Source organism: Raphanus sativus, chromosome 4 (genome assembly GCF_000801105.2).
Source record: "Raphanus sativus cultivar WK10039 chromosome 4, ASM80110v3, whole genome shotgun sequence".
NCBI lineage: Eukaryota > Viridiplantae > Streptophyta > Magnoliopsida > Brassicales > Brassicaceae > Raphanus > Raphanus sativus.
Window position 1 is genome coordinate 40245379 of NC_079514.1, and position 15622 is coordinate 40261000.

The following is a 15622-nucleotide window of genomic DNA, read 5'->3' on the forward strand; positions in this document are numbered from 1 at the left end:
AGGTAGAGTATCTGAGTATTAAGATAAAGTCTTGTTGTTATAGTTACGGAATGTTCATTTATTATGTATTTGACACTGTGAATTCATCAAAGGTAAGTTCTGATTTATTAAATCTATTATTATTCAAGTGTGTATACATTTATGGTTCATAGATAATATATGGTTGTTTGAGAATAAAGGTTTTTTCATAAAATAGTAATATAAAATTAGAATTGGTTTGTGGTACATAGAAAGGACTACCAATCATTTCTAATTTAGTAAAAAACAAATGAATTTGATGTTAAAGTGTGCATTATAGATATCAGATCATTAAGTTGACACAAAAGCCAAAAATGGAGAATGTAAGAACATTTTTTCTCATATGACATATGTGTCTCTCGGTTTTGTTATAAGGATCAAAATCACATTGAATTTAGAAGTTATAATATGGTAGACGTTATTAAAGCCAATTAAAATTATTAGAATTTGGGTATATTGATCACATATAATGTAAAATTGTGTCTATTAAGTGCAATAACATAAATGAAAAATGTCTTCATAAGGACACAAATGGAATTATGTTATCATAAAGGTACAATAACATCTATATATATACATGTGATGGTGGTTACTTGGTGTAAGTTTTTAGTGTTGGTAACAACAACAATAACAAATGACAAATCAACAGACGTTAGAGAAGAAGTATTGAAGAGTGATTTTGTGATCTTCTAAGAAAAGAAGAAATCAACTGATGAATTAATCCAATACCAAATTAAATCAAGCTAAGAGCAAGATTAATATATTTTTCAAGAAAGTGCTGGGGTTAAATTAGAACATAATTATGATGTTGGGTAGATTTCATTATAGAAATCATAAGAGTTAATAATCTCACATTCCCCATTCCAAAATCTTAGAAAAGTGCACTAAACCAGAATCAGAATTCAGAATCCTCTGTAATAACCATACAACTAGAACAAAAGTGAATGTTTCTCTTGTAAAATAAGTTGGAACTTGTTCCAAATATCATAGTTATTCAATCAAACAATACTCTCATCGCAGGAAAGTTGCTTGTCTTGATGGATCTTCTTTTGCATCTCCTCCTTGGCTTCTGTCAATAACCTTGGATAGCTGAACCTTCCAAGAAGTGATCTTGGCTTGCTAAAATATTTCTTAGCTTTTTTGCCGACCTTTTCTCCAGGTGTGGGTATGTAGAGAAGGACAACTTCCAGTGAGATCTTTATGTAGCCACCATCTCCGAACTTCTCCCCATGGCTTGTTCTGGCAAGAACATACTTCTCCCTGTTTTCTTCACCCACATCCACTAAAGAAACCGCATGCATGTGTCGTAACATAGAATTTTGACTGACAGGTCCACGATATATCTTTAGCACACACGATCACATTAAAGTTAGTATATTAAAACACACAAACACACACACACACACATATATTCAATAAATACGTGTGAAACAAATGACTCTCACCTTTTTCCCAATATTTTTGTACTCAGGTTGAAAAACGGCCAAAGCTGCTCCAATGGGATGTTTTTTAAGCTGGATAAGGGCCTCGTCGATTGTGTTGAGCCTTACAAACTCTTTGATATATCCGAGTTGAGACGAAGGAGTGTGATCAGGAACATCTCTGGGACACCCACTGAAGGGCATGTCTTCTTCTCTCTGAATGCCATTCTTCATAACGTACTCAAAACCTTTGGTGAGATTCAAAGGATAGCAATAGTGTTCTTTCTTGCGCTCCACTCTCCGTTGTACATGTAGAGACTAGCGAAAGTGAGACTGAGAATGTTTCTGATGATTGCTCGCAAAGATTGAAACTTGAGAGTGTAGGAAGTGTGGTTTCATCTGATGAGAAGCTGAAGCTATCTGACTCAGATTTGGTTTGGCGCAAAGTAAGTAGCTATCTATGGAAGTGTTTCTTGAAATTGTTGAACCTTTGTCAGGTTTGAAAAATTCGATTTGTTGTTTTTAGTATTAATTAATTCTAGTTAGATTCAGATTGAAAGCTTTAATGATGAGATGATGGGGGGGGGGGATATTAACTGTAGCAAAAGCTAAAGCTTTGAAATTATACAAGTTTTTCTCATAACAAGAACTGAAGTTTAATTTTCAAGACAAAATTTGTGCATGAAGCTTGGGAGACTTGCTATGTGAAATAACAATTGGAAAATGATATTTTAAAAAATATATAAAATAACAGTTAAAAATAATGTATATATATAGATAGAAGGTTAACCCCACTTTCAGATTATGGTGGACAATAATCTGCGAGTCTATATATATTCGTTAGCCAGCAAACAAAATCAGCGGAGTGACACTATGTAGATATGGCCCAACAAACGTTTTTATCTCTTTGATTGAGAACATGTTCCATGATTCTCATATCACGATATTTATATAGTTACTCATCCTTGAAAACAAAAAAAAAAACAACCCAAAAAAAATCAAATCAACAACGATTTTTCAGCTGGAGAGTTTTCAGATCTATGGTTTTTTAATCAAAAATAAAATATGACATTATAACCAAAAGATATAGGTTTTTTTTCCTTTCCGACGTATTGAAAAGAAGCTATAACTTGAAACCATATAAATCAGCAACCAAATAAAAACATTTCTAATAGAAAAATCAAATTGATGCAGTTGAAAATATCTTTAGGTTGGAGTTGAAATCATAAGTTTGATTATTAATCATATGTCAAAACTATATAATCTAACATCAATATAAAAACTTTTATCTTAAAACTGTTGAAACTATGAAATGAAAAATTTATAATAGAAAAATCAAAACTCGATGCATATAAAAACATTTTCAAGTGGAGTTGAAAACTTTTATATCCAGAATTGTTTAAGTGATTTTAAATGAAAATTTTACAATAAGAAGATCAAAAATTTGATGTATATGAAAATTTTTTTAAGTACAATTTAAATGTCGAACCAACATACTGCTTATCCATTTATCGCTTAAAATAAAGGAATAAATGGATGGTTCTCTAATGGTGACCATTAAACCAACGACACAACCAAAAACTTTATCTTAAAATGAGGGAACTGTTGGAGATGTTCTTAATGCTTTGATTTATCGTATTATAAAGCTATTAGCATGTCAATCTTTTGATAACCGAAACATACATCTTTGAATATATGACAATAATACACCATCATATGTTTCTGCTTTACATTAAAAAGCCATGGAGAAAAACGATGAGAAGCTGAAGATATAGTTGCTTACGCTTCTCCTATTCCGTATTTCATGGAGTCAGATCCTGCAAAATTGAAACGGTAAATCAGTAAAAAAAAAAGCTATTGCTTCTTTAATAATCTAAAATATAAAGTCAATGCTGAAACTAAACCCACCTGTTTGTAACTGTTGAAGTATACTCTCAGACAGGACCTGGTCAGGCACTAAGTTCTCATGTCACTGATCCAGGAGGTGACCTGTGTTTCATCACTGGATCTAATAAGTAAAATGGCAGCAGATAACTGGATATTTTGTAGATTGTAGGACTTGAATAGAACAACACAAAGAAGGCTGCCAAAAAACTCTTTAATACATAATTGCTCCAAGTTTCAAGATGATATCCTTTGTTTTAGTCCATAGCAATCATCTGACATAGCCATCCTCTTTGACAAAAACCGAACTTCTTCCAACTTTCCAGCAGCCTCTAAGGCGTTTCTCAAAACTACATGGCAGCTAAGCTCTTGGTGGTTTTTTCCTATTTCCACCAACTCATTATACAAACCAAACGCTTCAGAGTGTCTCTTATGCTTACACAGTTCTTCTATGACTCTGTTGCATCTGCTGACATCTATCATCTGATTCTTCTCCAGACAAAACACCACAAGCCTGTGTGCTGAATCAACTAGTTTCCTCTTCTCGCATAAGAAATCAATCAACTCCTCCATCTTAACCAAATAACCGTTCTCATAAATCAACCTAACAATCAGAAACGCCTTATCCTTCTGACCACTGCTGAAAAGCAACCTGACAGCATCAGTCGAAAGATCAACGCTCTGTCTTATCCCTTTCTCCAGCATTATCCTCACCAACTCAAAGCACTCGCTAGCAAAACCTCCTTTGACAAGCTCTCCGAGCACACGATGAAAAGTGGCTGCAACGGGAAGATAAGAGCTCCTCAGCATTCTCTGCAAGGTATCGTGAGCGAGCACAGCTTCACCTGTCTTCAACAGCCCATCAGTCAGCAACTCATAGGTTTCGAAATCAGGCACAAACTCCCTCCTCAGCATCAGAACCAACAGCTCGTAAGCACCTTTGAACTCACCTTCTCTGCAGTGTCCCATGATCAAAGTCCTGTAAGAAACCGGATCCTGCGCTCCTATCTTCATCAGCTGCCTGAAAACTCCCTCAGCTCGTTTCGTTTTCCCATTCGCACATAAGTACTCAAACATGGGGTTATAAGCTGCAGCAAGAGGCTTTGATCCATCTTTCTCCAACAACACTTCCTTCTCAAACAACTCCTCGAACAGCCTCTCCGCTCTACCAAACTCCCGTCTCAGACACAGAGCCCGGATCAAAACACTATACGAAGCCGAGTCAGGACGCGGCAGCATCTCTCTAAACACCTCCAACGCCGCATCCAAATCTCCACCATCGCAGTGAGCTTTGATCAGAACATTAAAAGTACAAGCGTCCGGAGCAAAACTGCTACATCTCAGAACCTCCTTGATGTCATCGAACCTCCGAGCCTCGGAGAGGCCTTTGACCAGAGTGTTGAAAGTCACAGCGTTCGGTTTCACCCCTCCTCTGGTAGCAACCAACTCACGAAACAGAGCCAAGGCTTTATCAACCTCATGCTTCATACAGTACCCTCTCACCAGAGTTGTGTAAGTAACAACGTTGGGAGACACCTCTTTCTTCAACATCCCGTTCAACACGTTATGCGCTGTGGTGACTTTACCAGCTCTGCATAACCCATCAATAATAGTGTTGTAAGTAACAAGGTCAGGAACACACTCCATGTCTTTGAAAACTCTAAACGCTTCAGAGACCATGGAGTTCTTACAGAACCCGTTGATCAAGATGTTATAAGTGTAGGAGTCCGGTTTGACGCCGTAGGTGCCACGCATCTCGTGGAAGAGATCGAGCGCCAAACCGGTTTTACCGCGTTTGAGGAGGATGGAGAGGAGAGTGTTGAAGGTGATAGCCGAAGGAGAGACGCCCATCTTCTTCATGGTGTGGAAGAGGTTTATGGACTCGTGGAGGAGGCCGGCGTCTGCGTAGGATGTGATGAGGGTGTTGAAGAAGCGAGGGTGGAGCTTGACGGAGCCGTTGGAGCGTTTCTCGATTGAGAAGAGGAAGTTGCGAGCGGCGTTGAGGTTGCGAGATCGGGAGAGGAGGTGGAGCATGAGGAAGAAGGAGTGGGGGTTGTGGGAGAAGCCGACGGTCGGGAGCCAGTCGAAGAAGCGGAGAGCGTGGGAAGGGGGTTTGATGAGACGTAGGGTTTGTAGAACTGTGGTTGTGGAGAGGGAGAGGGCTGATTCAGGTGGATGGAGTGATGAGAGTGAAGAAGGCTCGAATTGGTCTGAGGAGTTGATGGCACGTGCGAGGGACGTGGCGAGTTTTGATTTGGTCCTGTTAAAGAAAAGGGGAACGACTTTAGGAGGGAATGGAGAGTGAAGAAAGGTGAGAGAGAGAGAGAGAGGAAGAGAGATTACCGTTGAGGCTTTGGGACGAACAAAGCGTGGAGTGATGAGCCACGAACCATTGAGGAATACCTGAGTATAATAATCTCCGAGAGAGGACGATGACGGATGGAGATGGGAGGCGAAAATGTTTTAGACCAAAGTGTGGCGAGGTTGAAGACGATCTGAAACGACCTCGTTTTTGGCTGGCCTTGTGAATTGGTTGAAGACGATGTGAAACGACCTCGTTTAACTAATTAGTATCTTTTTTTTTTTTTTGATCTATTGATCAAATATTATACTACTTTTTATTAGCATCGAATGTCTTCATAACAGGATTCTCTCAACTCGATTATTTCTTCTTCTTAAAGTTTATTAACCTAAGAGGCTTATGATTTTGAAGAAAATAGTACCGATTGGTGCCATGAAAACATAGAAAACGTTTGTTAAAAACATATGTACGTTTACAGCCATATATGTAGTTCTCTCTTGTATCAACTATATTGTTAAGTCGCACTACTTAGCTTTAATGATGTTTAAATATGTACTTAATATCATTTCCAACAATGTCAAAGTTCTAACATCCCCTAAATAAAACTAGGCTCTCTGAAACGTGAAGCGTATATTATTTTATAACAATTGCAAAGATCAATTAAATACATAAAATGGACAGTTAGTTGTCGATCCAACATATAGCTTGAAGGCTCATGTGTTGTGGTCTTCCATCCGTCGTCCTCCTTATTATGCCCCTGCACTCGAGACCTCCACAGGCCGTGAAACTCATATAGAAAGTTGCATTCTTAGACCTGAGCTTCATACTCGACTCTACATCTTCCCTTGTTCGTACCACTACTTTATTCATCTTCACCGGCAGATAAGCGCTCTGCGAGAAAAGAAAAAAAAAACATTACTAAATGAAAAAAAAGAACTTTCTATATTGCTTTTTTTTTTATCCTCTACTCACAAGGTCAGTTGCCCACTTGGAGAACATTGCAACTTCAGCATACAGATAAAGCCATTCGTTGTTATCTCGCATATCCAATTCCTTCACCTGCACTTGTACACTAGTAATTTAAAACCCATGGGATTCATGAGCAGAAGGCTGCTGCTAAACAGGCCAAGATAAGACAAAAAAGTAACGAACAAAAAACACCTAATTAACCTCATAGTATTGTAGCTTATCACTTCCTGTAAGAGCATCATCCTCTAGCCAAGCGATATCATCTTTATAGAACACATCTACAGCATTGTGGTCCCACAGAGAAGTTTCTTCTTTGGTTCCTAATTTTCAAAAGAATCAAAATAAACCAAACCAACAACACTCACAATCTATAAAAAAAAAAAAAAATTGAAGAGATTACCTTTGATTCTGGACACTCTAGTGATAAATCTGGAGCTCTCGTTGCTCTTTGTAGCAGCATCCCAGACAGAGGTTTGGAAAGTAACAGGTGAATCATCATTGAACGGATCCACCGCTTCAACCGTTATATAGTACGTAGTAAACGAAGCATACTCCTCGTTTGCTTTCTGAACACTTCTGAACTGTAAATATGTCCCCTTGTCAAAGTTGTAGGTATGGAGTCCCACCTTGCTCAACAGTACAGTGGAAGGAGTGGATCCAGATTGGTATAAGCTTCCATAGACAGGGAAAAAGTCAACATCGAACCCCTAACGCCCCGCCAAAAAAAAAAATTCAAAATCAACATTAAAAAAAAGCAAACTTTTCATAGACCCATAAGAGGAAAAGGCATAAAGGTTCTGAATTTAATATACTTACGCCGGACTCTACGACTTGTTTTCGATACTTCTCGCGTTCCACCGGATCGATCTCTTCCTCGTCGGAATCTGAAAACGTCGTCGTTAATGAATAGTCTACGATCGGTGGTGGTGGTGGTGGAGCTTCGAGCTTCCTCTTACGATGCGGAGGTTCGTCCAGCCACAGCTTGGCCTCATCCACCATACAATCGTACATTGTTTCAGAGATTTCGTTTCAAACCCTAAAAGATGATTGAGGAAGAAGAAGACGAACAGAGAGAGATATTTATGTTGGGGGTTGGTTTTGTGATTATTGCCTCTTTCCTTTTATATTTTTATTTTTGTTTTCGCTCCCTATACTTTCATATCTTCCCAAATAGACCCCGCTTCTTTTCTAAATCTTATAAACATGATTTATGAAGTAAATTTTTTAGAAGATTATTTATATGTTTATGAACATTCCGTCTATCACCTCGCTAATGTACAAAAATAGAATCAATGTATCTGTTGAACAAATTTAGAGAACTTTTTTTTATCTATTGATCATTACTAGTTTTTATTAGCATCGAATGTCTTCCCTCTTCATAACATGATTCTCTCAACTCGATTATTTCTTCTTAATGTTTATTAACCTAAGAAGTTTATGATTTTGATTGAAGTAAATGGTATCGATTGGTGCTATGAAAACATAGAACTATAATGTAGCATGTGTTTATAACAACTTTTGAAAACGTTTGTTAAAAACATATATATACGTCACGTTATAGAAGTTGCAGCCAAATACTGCTGCAATAATTGTGGCTATATCATCAAGAGTTATTTGATTCATTATTTTTTTATTTTCTCTCTTTAATTTTGTTCATTAATTTCTCAGGTGTTGTTGGTGAAATTAATCCTGTGAACACAGATTCATACATTATTATCACGTCACTCTTTTAGACCACAAAGAAACAAAACTAAAGAAAGACATTCATATATGTAGTTCTCTCTTGTATCAACTACTCTCCGTAATGATGTTTAAACTTTTCGATATGTACTTAATCTCATTTCCAACAATGTCAAAGTTCTAACATCCCCTAAATAAACTAGGCTCTCTGAAACGTGAAGCGTATATTAATATAATAAAATCCATTACAAATTTATAAATTGGTTAATGTACTTTAATTGTATGTGAGTATATTTATGTATATAAGCGAATAAATATAAAATCATCAACTCAATTTATTAATCAGTCATCACGACCAGTCACCACTAGCGAGTTTTAGCCACGAATTAGATGAAGTAGCATTGAGATTGTTGCCACCACCATCTCTCCCTACGCTCATGACCGTTGGATCAACGCAAGCTAAGTTGAGATCTAGAGATGGCTGATCTAGCGGCTGAGAATGATGGTGATGAGTAGAAGAATCATTTAGTGGCGTCATACGAAGATAATTAGTGGAAGGTGTTAACCAATGACATCTCTTGTGACCTCCCAAGGCTTGTCCTGATGAGAATACGCGATGGCAGATCGTGCATTCGTGAGCGTTAGTTTTCTTTCTGGTGATGATGTGAGGCTTGTCTTCTTCCTCCTCTTCCTCCTCATCGTCGTCATCCACTTTGTATTCCTCCTCTTCTTCCTCCTCCGCTTTTTTATCTTGAGAGGCAAAACAACCTTTCACTTTCTTATGACTTGCTCTGTGTCCACCCAATGCCTGATGCGACGCAAACACTTTCTTGCAACCTTTGCATTGGAAAACATGTGCGGTTTTTTGTTTTTTCACGGTTTTATCTTTGATGTGTCCATGCTCCTTGTTGTAAGCACTCCCTGAATTGGACAGCAATACAAGACAGTTGGCAAGCTCTTCGTCCTCGTCTTTGACCCTCTTCCATGGAAGACGTGACATGTTGTCCTCATCGTGTTGTCCTTGACTGTTGAACATGGAAAAATCAATGCGTGATGACTTCATAGTTTTTTGATGCGTGTGTCTAAAGTAAGTGTTTGGTGAGTGAGTTAAAAAGGAGGATCAAGCCCTTGTTTTCAGTGGACATAATGAGTTTGGTGTTTGTGTGGTTATAAGTAGATGAGTCATTGCGCTGATGACACTTGGTGCTGCTTTTGACTTGTTCCAAACATTCCTTCCTAGTCATATGCTACAGTATAATACTATTATTACAAAAAAGACGTGTTTTTTTTTCTTAACAATGCTCATTTCACGCTACTGTTAAATCAAATTTAACAAACTGTGAATTGATTATATGCATGGGCTGTGCATAAAAGTTAAGAAATTTACATTTTAAAACAAATCATTTTAAATATATAATTTTAAAATCATTCAACATAGACCTAAAACATTATATAATTTGAAATAGAGGGAGTATATTATATCAATTATCAAAACGACTAAAGAACGACACTGGCTTAAGCATGCTCAGTCTCTTAATACTAATACAATGTAGTAGTATGTTGAACGTGACATGTTGCCTTTATTGTCTGTGACTGCTGAACATGACCAAGTCAATGCATGATGAGTTCATGTCTTTTTGATGTGTGTCTAAGTAAGTGTTTTGTGTCTTTTTTTTTTTTTTGAGAACTGGAAATGTTTTGTGTCTTCTTATTTTTTTTGTGTGGTTCCAGGTAGATGAGTCATATGCTAGAGATGTGTTTGTAAACAATGCTCATTTCATGCTACTGTAAAATCAAATACAACAAACTATGGATTGATCATATGAGCTTATAAATAAGCCCTGGTTACAATATTATATATATATATATATATATAAATATATTCTTTATTTTCTACAAGGTAATAGATTTGAAATTAGGTAGATGTGAGACTGCGAATGAGAAGGCCTTCGAAAGTGATTCCAGGTCCAAAAGCTAACCCAAGTCCCCACTCTTGTGCATCCCCACCTTTCTTCTTCAACTCATCTCTCATATACTCCATCACATACAATATAGTGTTGCTACTCACGTTCCCATAATCCACCAACGCCCTCCTGCTACACTCCAGCTTCTCTCTCCCCAGCTTCAGCTTCGTCTCCAGACGGTTCAGAATCGCGGGTCCTCCGGGATGAACGGTCCAGAACATGTCGTTAAACTCCATGGAATCATCCCCAGCTTTACCCATCAGCTTCTTACAGAACTCTTCTATGTTCTCTTCTATCTTCTGAGGTAGGTCTCGTCCCAGCTTGAAGTTTATCCCTTCCTCCGTCAGCCTCCCGTCGATCACGCTCTGCGTCCCTGGCAAGAACTGCTGAACAGCATAGTGAAGCTCCATGAAAGGAGCTTCGGATGGTAAAGGGTCTGCTCCCACGATCACCGCAGCCGCGCCGTCCCCGAACAGAGCAGCCCCGACCAGGTCGTAAGGACGAGCTTTGTTCGGTGGTCGGAACCCGAGGATGGTGGTCTCGGAGGTCGTGAGGAGAACGCGGCTTCCGGGGTTGTTCTCGGCGATGTCTTTGGCCACACGGAGGCCTGTTACACCTCCGTAGCATCCAAGAAAGTAAAGCATCACTCTGTTCACGTCGCTCTTTAGACCTAGCTTCGCGGAGAGGTAAAGGTCGCCACCGGGTAAGCGGATCTCGCTCGAGGAGACGTAGACAATGTGAGTGATGTCTTCCACTTGCCTTCCCCATTCCTTGATGCAGCACAAACTTGCTTCCAGTGCCATCTCCACAACAGCCTCGTTTGCGATCTCTAGCCTTTGTTTGATTGTTGGTGAGCCTTCGGTTGTTAGCTCGGGGTATTTATCGAGTATCTCTCGTGACAAGACCGTGTAGCGTGTCTTCACGGTTGTGGTTTTGCCTACAAACAAAAAAACATTAGTGTAAGAGAGATTATCAAAGAGAGTAACCGCTAGTAAAAGAGTGAGAGGCTTACACAAGTGTTCTAGCTTCTCTTTGATAAAGGCGTCATCACATTTGGTGTCACGTAGAAAGCCCTCCACGAGATGCTCCTGTGGAACCACTTGGCTTGGGAAGGCCTTGCCGAGAGCAAGCACTGTTGCCTTTCCTGGATTTGCTACACGCCTTGTGTTGATTTGGTTCTTAACACCATTCATTCCGGAGTTAGACATCTCTCTCTCTCTTTCAGGTGATTTGTTGAGAAGAAAGGTGGTGGATGCAGAATATCAAATGAAGGAAAGGATTATAAAGGCAGGGGATGAAAGTTTTGTTGGAGAGAGTTTGGTGTTGATGAGTTGAGGATCATGAAAAGAGAGTGCTAGCTATTTTATTTAGAGTTTGGTGATTCTTAGGCCTGTGTTTGGTTAGATATGTTGATAAAGACACATTACATATACCCTGTTAATGCTTTTATTACTTGTATTATAAGCCAATATCATGTGAATCTTTTGATAAACAGAAGCATACACTCAGTTACATTAAAGGGTTCTGCTTTACATTGAAAGCCAGCGAAAACTAGTTGGAATGATTCAGATAGTTTTAGTAGTAAAGCATCTAGAAATTATATTCATTTTAAATTTAGACCTAGTTAGGAGCCAACTAAAGTAATGAAAGATTGCATCATCTCACAGTGTGTGATCTACGTTAATGTTGAAGCTCTGAGAATCCTTCAGTTGGGACTTCTTTGTCTGCCACTCTTGGCTGAAGATATAAGAAACATTGTAAAGTTAAGACATGAAGATAAATGTGGTATGGTAAAATCATATAAACCATATGAGTAAGAAAGAGCAACTACCAGGACTTAAGATTCGTAGGCATTTTGTTATGGACTTTACAGTAGTCATAGAGTCAGATCCTGCAAATTGAAACAGTATTGAGTGTTAGTAAAACAGCTATAGCTTCTTATATCTAAAATGTAGATTGAAGGCTGAAACTAAACCCACCTTGTGTGTTCATGTCTTTTTCTTGAACCATTTCTGTAACTGTTGAAGAATACTCAGACACGACCTGGTCATGCATTAGATTCTCATTCATTGTTCCAGGAGATGACCTGTGTTTCAGAATTGGATCAGTAACAGCAGATAATTGGAATAGATATTAAGCCAAAGAGAAGATCATATATACCCTGAAGGAGTCTCCATGTGAAAGTTTGAAGGTTGTGGCAAGCAAGGGTCTGGTAGTCCTTCATAACCAAGATCGAAATCGACTAGTACCTCCGAGAACGGAAAGTTCTCGCTCAGAAAATCTATATCAAACAGATCAACTTCTGCTTCAGAGCCAGACGAAGAAGGAGAAGATGAAACCAAATCTCCAGAAGCAGGTGCGTCTGAGTGCATCGTGGCTTCTTCATCGTCCTCATCGAAGTTAAGCCTTCCTTTCACTTGGTCTCTTTTACTGGACATCTTCAGGTTAGACTTAACCGGAGAAAAAGAAGAAGAAACCATACGGCTCCTTTCCACTGTGTAGGAACCAATCTGCTTGTGAGGACTGACTGTGATTCTCTCCTTGGTGAGGATCGTGCAGTTTGTAGGAGTGACTTCTTGCTGAGGAGATACTTGCTTCTGCGGTGTCTTCGGACAGGATGAGTTGGCCGGAGGTGACATGTCTGATGATGATCCGTAACACAAACGCTTTGCCACAGTTGATGTATTAAGATCAGACGAGTCATTACCTACACTGTTAATATTCACCGGCGTTTGAGTGTTGGGTGACGGTTGAAACGTCAAGTAGTTAGTGGACTTAGCAGCAGCAGCTCGTGGAATCTTTTTAATCCCTATAATAAAAAAAACAAGACACCAAATTAATTAAGGGCCAATGGAGAAGTTAACAAAAGGTATCATATCATATCATATCATCAACAAGAGTAACAAGGAAGGACCTTTGTTAGAGACAGGAGGAGGAGCTGGTAGAGTAACCTCAGGACTCTTTCGCTTTCTTGTTACAGACTGAGTAGTAGAAGGTGCTGTGAAGTTCCCAACTCTCTTGTTTCCTGGCAGTGACGCTGACATAAGATTAGGTGTGCTATGATGCACTGTGCCTCCTCCTGGAATTAAAGACACATTAACATTAGTTCCCTTGGAGAAAAATCAAGATCCAGTTATTTGATACAATCCAAATCATTCAAGTATGTGAATCTTTAGAGCACCAAAGAACTAAAACTAAAACAAACAGCTCAAGCAACTTCAATCTCTAATGTGGCAATCAAATCAATGTCAAACACAAACTAATTAGCAACAGTACCTGAAGGAGAGACTACGATGTTGTTGTTGTTGCTCGGTTGAGAAGTAGACACTTGGATAGCCGTCGGAGCTGCTGCTGCTGCAGTAATCGCCGGAGGAGGAGGAGGAGGAGGTGCTGATGCTGCGGTGGAGTTGTAAACGTTCATGACATCCTGCATACCATTTAATAGATTCTGAACACGAGTCTTCTCTTGATCGAGTCGAGCTTTCTCTTGGTCTACGATGACTTTCTGCTCCTTGAGGCTGATGTATTCGTTCAAGATATCATCCAGTGGTATCAAACTGCACGGAACCTAAAAAAAAACGAGGAAAAAAAAATCTATAAGACATAAATTAGAAAATAAAAATAAAAAAAAGTGAAAATGAAAATTCGGAAGGTGTGAATTACTTCGCGAAGAGGAGATTTGGAGATGAGAGAAGAAGCTTCGGATCTGAAGATGGATCTGGTCTCTGAGAATCGATTGTCGCAAAGGTAGCGATCGACGAGGAAGGCGACTTGCATCGGAGTCACTTTGCCCTTTCCTACACGCTCTGTACTCTTGGATTTACTCGACCTCACCATTTTTTTTTTCGATTGATGATTTCAAAAACCCTAAGGACTGGAATGTGAAGCGACTTTGAGGAGAAGAAAAAACGAAACGGGAACGTGGAGTGAACTGAAGTTGAGAGAGAGAAGATATGATTTAGAACTTAGAAGAAGTAAAACAGAGGAGCGGGAGAATTTTTCGAGCCATTGGAACCCGGTTTAGTTTCGATTTTGCCGGGAGAGATTTTGCGCCTGATTGTGGCGGTAAATCCAATTTTTTGTTGGTGTGTAAGTAGGTGGTAAAAAGTTGGAAACTGAACCGTTCGGTTGGGACATTCTGGGTTTACTATTTGGGCAATTGGGTGTTCGATTTGTATTTGGGCTTCAGTCCTTGCGGTTCTCTCTTTCTCTCTTGGGTCTTTCAATAGGGTGCCAATTATTAAATTTTCTCGTATATCAGTTTAATTTCGTTTCGATGCATCTCCCTCATCATATTTGGCCAACTTCTTGTGTTTCGAATATAGGTTATGATCACAACAGCTTTGATGCATTTTCATTTGATAATTTATGAAGCCTATGAACTTCCCTGTATATTGTGCAATTCTCATATATTAGGTTGTGTTTGATTCCGAAAGAAAGGTTTAATTATGTGAATTTTGTTAGTTCAAAGGACTCTAATTACTAAGGTTATACTTATTAGAATTTTGTTTATATCCAAGTTCATCAAGATGCAGTCTTGAGAGGCACAGTTCTTTTGTCTTCAATACTTTTTCAAAATCACATTAGGCTAATTTTCATATTGGTTAATCTTTAAAAGTATAGTCAATTTCTAACAATGGATTTTTAGGATAAAACTAGGACCAAGTACATTTAAGTTAAATCAGATCTCAGCGTTCTGTTTAGTATCCGCAGCTCCTATTTCGGAGATCTTAAGATAGATAACGCAGTTTTAAAATAACATCATCGATCTGATTCTAACATCAAACAATACATGTTCATCATAAGGCAAAAAAAACAAAGAGTACCATATAAAGATTGGATCTCAGGTTTTTATGGTTTTCTTCAAACTCTTTAGAGGAGATTTGCAGATAGATAACGCAGTTTAATTAACTAAAATCATTGATCCAATCATCACACCATTACCAAGTTAAAGATTCTATCAAACACGCAAAACAAAGAAGAAGAGAGGAGCAATCTCAGAAATCGAAAACCCCAATTTTATCTTCACTAGCAATCAAAGTGCAAGGATAACAATTTTTTCATGGAATTCATCACTGATAGCTCCTCTCTAATAAAGCCAATAATAACACCTAAGACCAAAACTAATAGCACGAACAAAACGAGCACCAAAAAAAATCTATAGTCAAATCGCCGAACATACTTTCCGAGGTAAAGGGTTGGAGAAGTATTTATACAAAGGCACCGAAGAAAAAAAAAACATAACAAAACCCTAATCCTTTGTTTGGTAACGCGTTTATTTTAATCCAAACAACGGAAAGGACACGCTAACCTCTCGACCACTAACTACGTGCCGTTTTTTGCTTACAAATCTCCAAAACGTACGTGCCGTTTTTCAAACAACC

The 15622-nt window shown here is 38.6% G+C and overlaps 6 protein-coding genes and 3 non-coding genes across 9 annotated transcripts; all 9 read right to left on the minus strand.

The window, feature by feature from the left end:
* Positions 1-1016: 1016 nt before the first annotated feature.
* On the minus strand, positions 1017-2367 carry LOC130511353 (uncharacterized). The gene is made up of 3 exons (XM_057008295.1): positions 2335-2367; positions 1464-1757; positions 1017-1361 (listed from the first exon to the last, which is right to left on the minus strand). The coding sequence occupies exons 1-3, from the start codon at positions 2365-2367 to the stop codon at positions 1017-1019; spliced, it is 672 nt and encodes a 223-aa protein (XP_056864275.1).
* A 682-nt stretch (positions 2368-3049) lies between these two features.
* LOC108855357 (pentatricopeptide repeat-containing protein At1g02060, chloroplastic) lies at positions 3050-5835 on the minus strand. Its single transcript, XM_018629162.2, has 3 exons — positions 5667-5835; positions 3348-5583; positions 3050-3256 (listed from the first exon to the last, which is right to left on the minus strand). The coding sequence occupies exons 1-2, from the start codon at positions 5714-5716 to the stop codon at positions 3561-3563; spliced, it is 2073 nt and encodes a 690-aa protein (XP_018484664.1). The 5' UTR covers positions 5717-5835; the 3' UTR covers positions 3050-3256; positions 3348-3560.
* Positions 5836-6166: 331 nt separating this feature from the next.
* On the minus strand, positions 6167-7698 carry LOC108849539 (UPF0725 protein At2g20620). Its single transcript, XM_018623096.2, has 5 exons — positions 7411-7698; positions 6995-7301; positions 6796-6914; positions 6598-6684; positions 6167-6516 (listed from the first exon to the last, which is right to left on the minus strand). The coding sequence occupies exons 1-5, from the start codon at positions 7603-7605 to the stop codon at positions 6307-6309; spliced, it is 918 nt and encodes a 305-aa protein (XP_018478598.2). The 5' UTR covers positions 7606-7698; the 3' UTR covers positions 6167-6306.
* A 781-nt stretch (positions 7699-8479) lies between these two features.
* Positions 8480-9478, minus strand: LOC108850986 (zinc finger protein ZAT3-like). The gene has a single exon (XM_057007725.1). It carries the CDS (start codon positions 9335-9337, stop codon positions 8624-8626), a length of 714 nt encoding a protein of 237 aa, XP_056863705.1. The 5' UTR covers positions 9338-9478; the 3' UTR covers positions 8480-8623.
* A 589-nt stretch (positions 9479-10067) lies between these two features.
* LOC108853337 (type III polyketide synthase A) lies at positions 10068-11507 on the minus strand. The gene is made up of 2 exons (XM_018626759.2): positions 11251-11507; positions 10068-11175 (listed from the first exon to the last, which is right to left on the minus strand). The coding sequence occupies exons 1-2, from the start codon at positions 11444-11446 to the stop codon at positions 10190-10192; spliced, it is 1182 nt and encodes a 393-aa protein (XP_018482261.1). The 5' UTR covers positions 11447-11507; the 3' UTR covers positions 10068-10189.
* Positions 11508-11709: 202 nt separating this feature from the next.
* LOC108852193 (uncharacterized) lies at positions 11710-14284 on the minus strand. Its single transcript, XM_018625697.2, has 7 exons — positions 13902-14284; positions 13515-13806; positions 13153-13317; positions 12399-13047; positions 12218-12324; positions 12070-12129; positions 11710-11975 (listed from the first exon to the last, which is right to left on the minus strand). Exons 1-7 carry the CDS (start codon positions 14073-14075, stop codon positions 11944-11946), a joined length of 1479 nt encoding a protein of 492 aa, XP_018481199.2. The 5' UTR covers positions 14076-14284; the 3' UTR covers positions 11710-11943.
* A 634-nt stretch (positions 14285-14918) lies between these two features.
* On the minus strand, positions 14919-15012 carry LOC130512232 (small nucleolar RNA snoR27). Its single transcript, XR_008945789.1, has one exon. It is a non-coding gene; the product is annotated as a small nucleolar RNA snoR27 (small nucleolar RNA).
* A 61-nt stretch (positions 15013-15073) lies between these two features.
* LOC130512230 (small nucleolar RNA snoR27) lies at positions 15074-15168 on the minus strand. The gene has a single exon (XR_008945787.1). It is a non-coding gene; the product is annotated as a small nucleolar RNA snoR27 (small nucleolar RNA).
* Positions 15169-15227: 59 nt separating this feature from the next.
* On the minus strand, positions 15228-15324 carry LOC130512229 (small nucleolar RNA snoR26). Its single transcript, XR_008945786.1, has one exon. It is a non-coding gene; the product is annotated as a small nucleolar RNA snoR26 (small nucleolar RNA).
* Positions 15325-15622: the final 298 nt, after the last annotated feature.

What these genes read in the sequence shown, in the direction of transcription:
- LOC130511353 (XM_057008295.1), bottom strand. Translation starts at nt 2,367, where the DNA reads ATGGAACATGTTCTCAATCAAAGAGATAAAAAC. An exon ending in TCAATCAAAGAGATAAAAAC is followed by an intron (nt 1,758 to 2,334) that starts GTTTGTTGGGCC and finishes CACTTTCGCTAG; the next exon opens with TCTCTACATGTACAACGGAG. An exon ending in ACAAAAATATTGGGAAAAAG is followed by an intron (nt 1,362 to 1,463) that starts GTGAGAGTCATT and finishes TGTGTGCTAAAG; the next exon opens with ATATATCGTGGACCTGTCAG.
- LOC108855357 (XM_018629162.2), bottom strand. Translation starts at nt 5,716, where the DNA reads ATGGTTCGTGGCTCATCACTCCACGCTTTGTTCGTCCCAAAGCCTCAA. An exon ending in TTCGTCCCAAAGCCTCAACG is followed by an intron (nt 5,584 to 5,666) that starts GTAATCTCTCTT and finishes TTTCTTTAACAG; the next exon opens with GACCAAATCAAAACTCGCCA.
- LOC108849539 (XM_018623096.2), bottom strand. Translation starts at nt 7,605, where the DNA reads ATGTACGATTGTATGGTGGATGAGGCCAAGCTGTGGCTGGACGAACCT. An exon ending in ATAAGCTACAATACTATGAG is followed by an intron (nt 6,685 to 6,795) that starts GTTAATTAGGTG and finishes GTACAAGTGCAG; the next exon opens with GTGAAGGAATTGGATATGCG. An exon ending in CCAAGTGGGCAACTGACCTT is followed by an intron (nt 6,517 to 6,597) that starts GTGAGTAGAGGA and finishes CTTTTCTCGCAG; the next exon opens with AGCGCTTATCTGCCGGTGAA.
- LOC108850986 (XM_057007725.1), bottom strand. Translation starts at nt 9,337, where the DNA reads ATGAAGTCATCACGCATTGATTTTTCCATGTTCAACAGTCAAGGACAA.
- LOC108853337 (XM_018626759.2), bottom strand. Translation starts at nt 11,446, where the DNA reads ATGTCTAACTCCGGAATGAATGGTGTTAAGAACCAAATCAACACAAGG. An exon ending in AGAGAAGCTAGAACACTTGT is followed by an intron (nt 11,176 to 11,250) that starts GTAAGCCTCTCA and finishes TTTTGTTTGTAG; the next exon opens with GCAAAACCACAACCGTGAAG.
- LOC108852193 (XM_018625697.2), bottom strand. Translation starts at nt 14,075, where the DNA reads ATGGTGAGGTCGAGTAAATCCAAGAGTACAGAGCGTGTAGGAAAGGGC. An exon ending in CATCGTAGTCTCTCCTTCAG is followed by an intron (nt 13,318 to 13,514) that starts GTACTGTTGCTA and finishes CTTTAATTCCAG; the next exon opens with GAGGAGGCACAGTGCATCAT. An exon ending in AAAAGACATGAACACACAAG is followed by an intron (nt 12,130 to 12,217) that starts GTGGGTTTAGTT and finishes TTCAATTTGCAG; the next exon opens with GATCTGACTCTATGACTACT.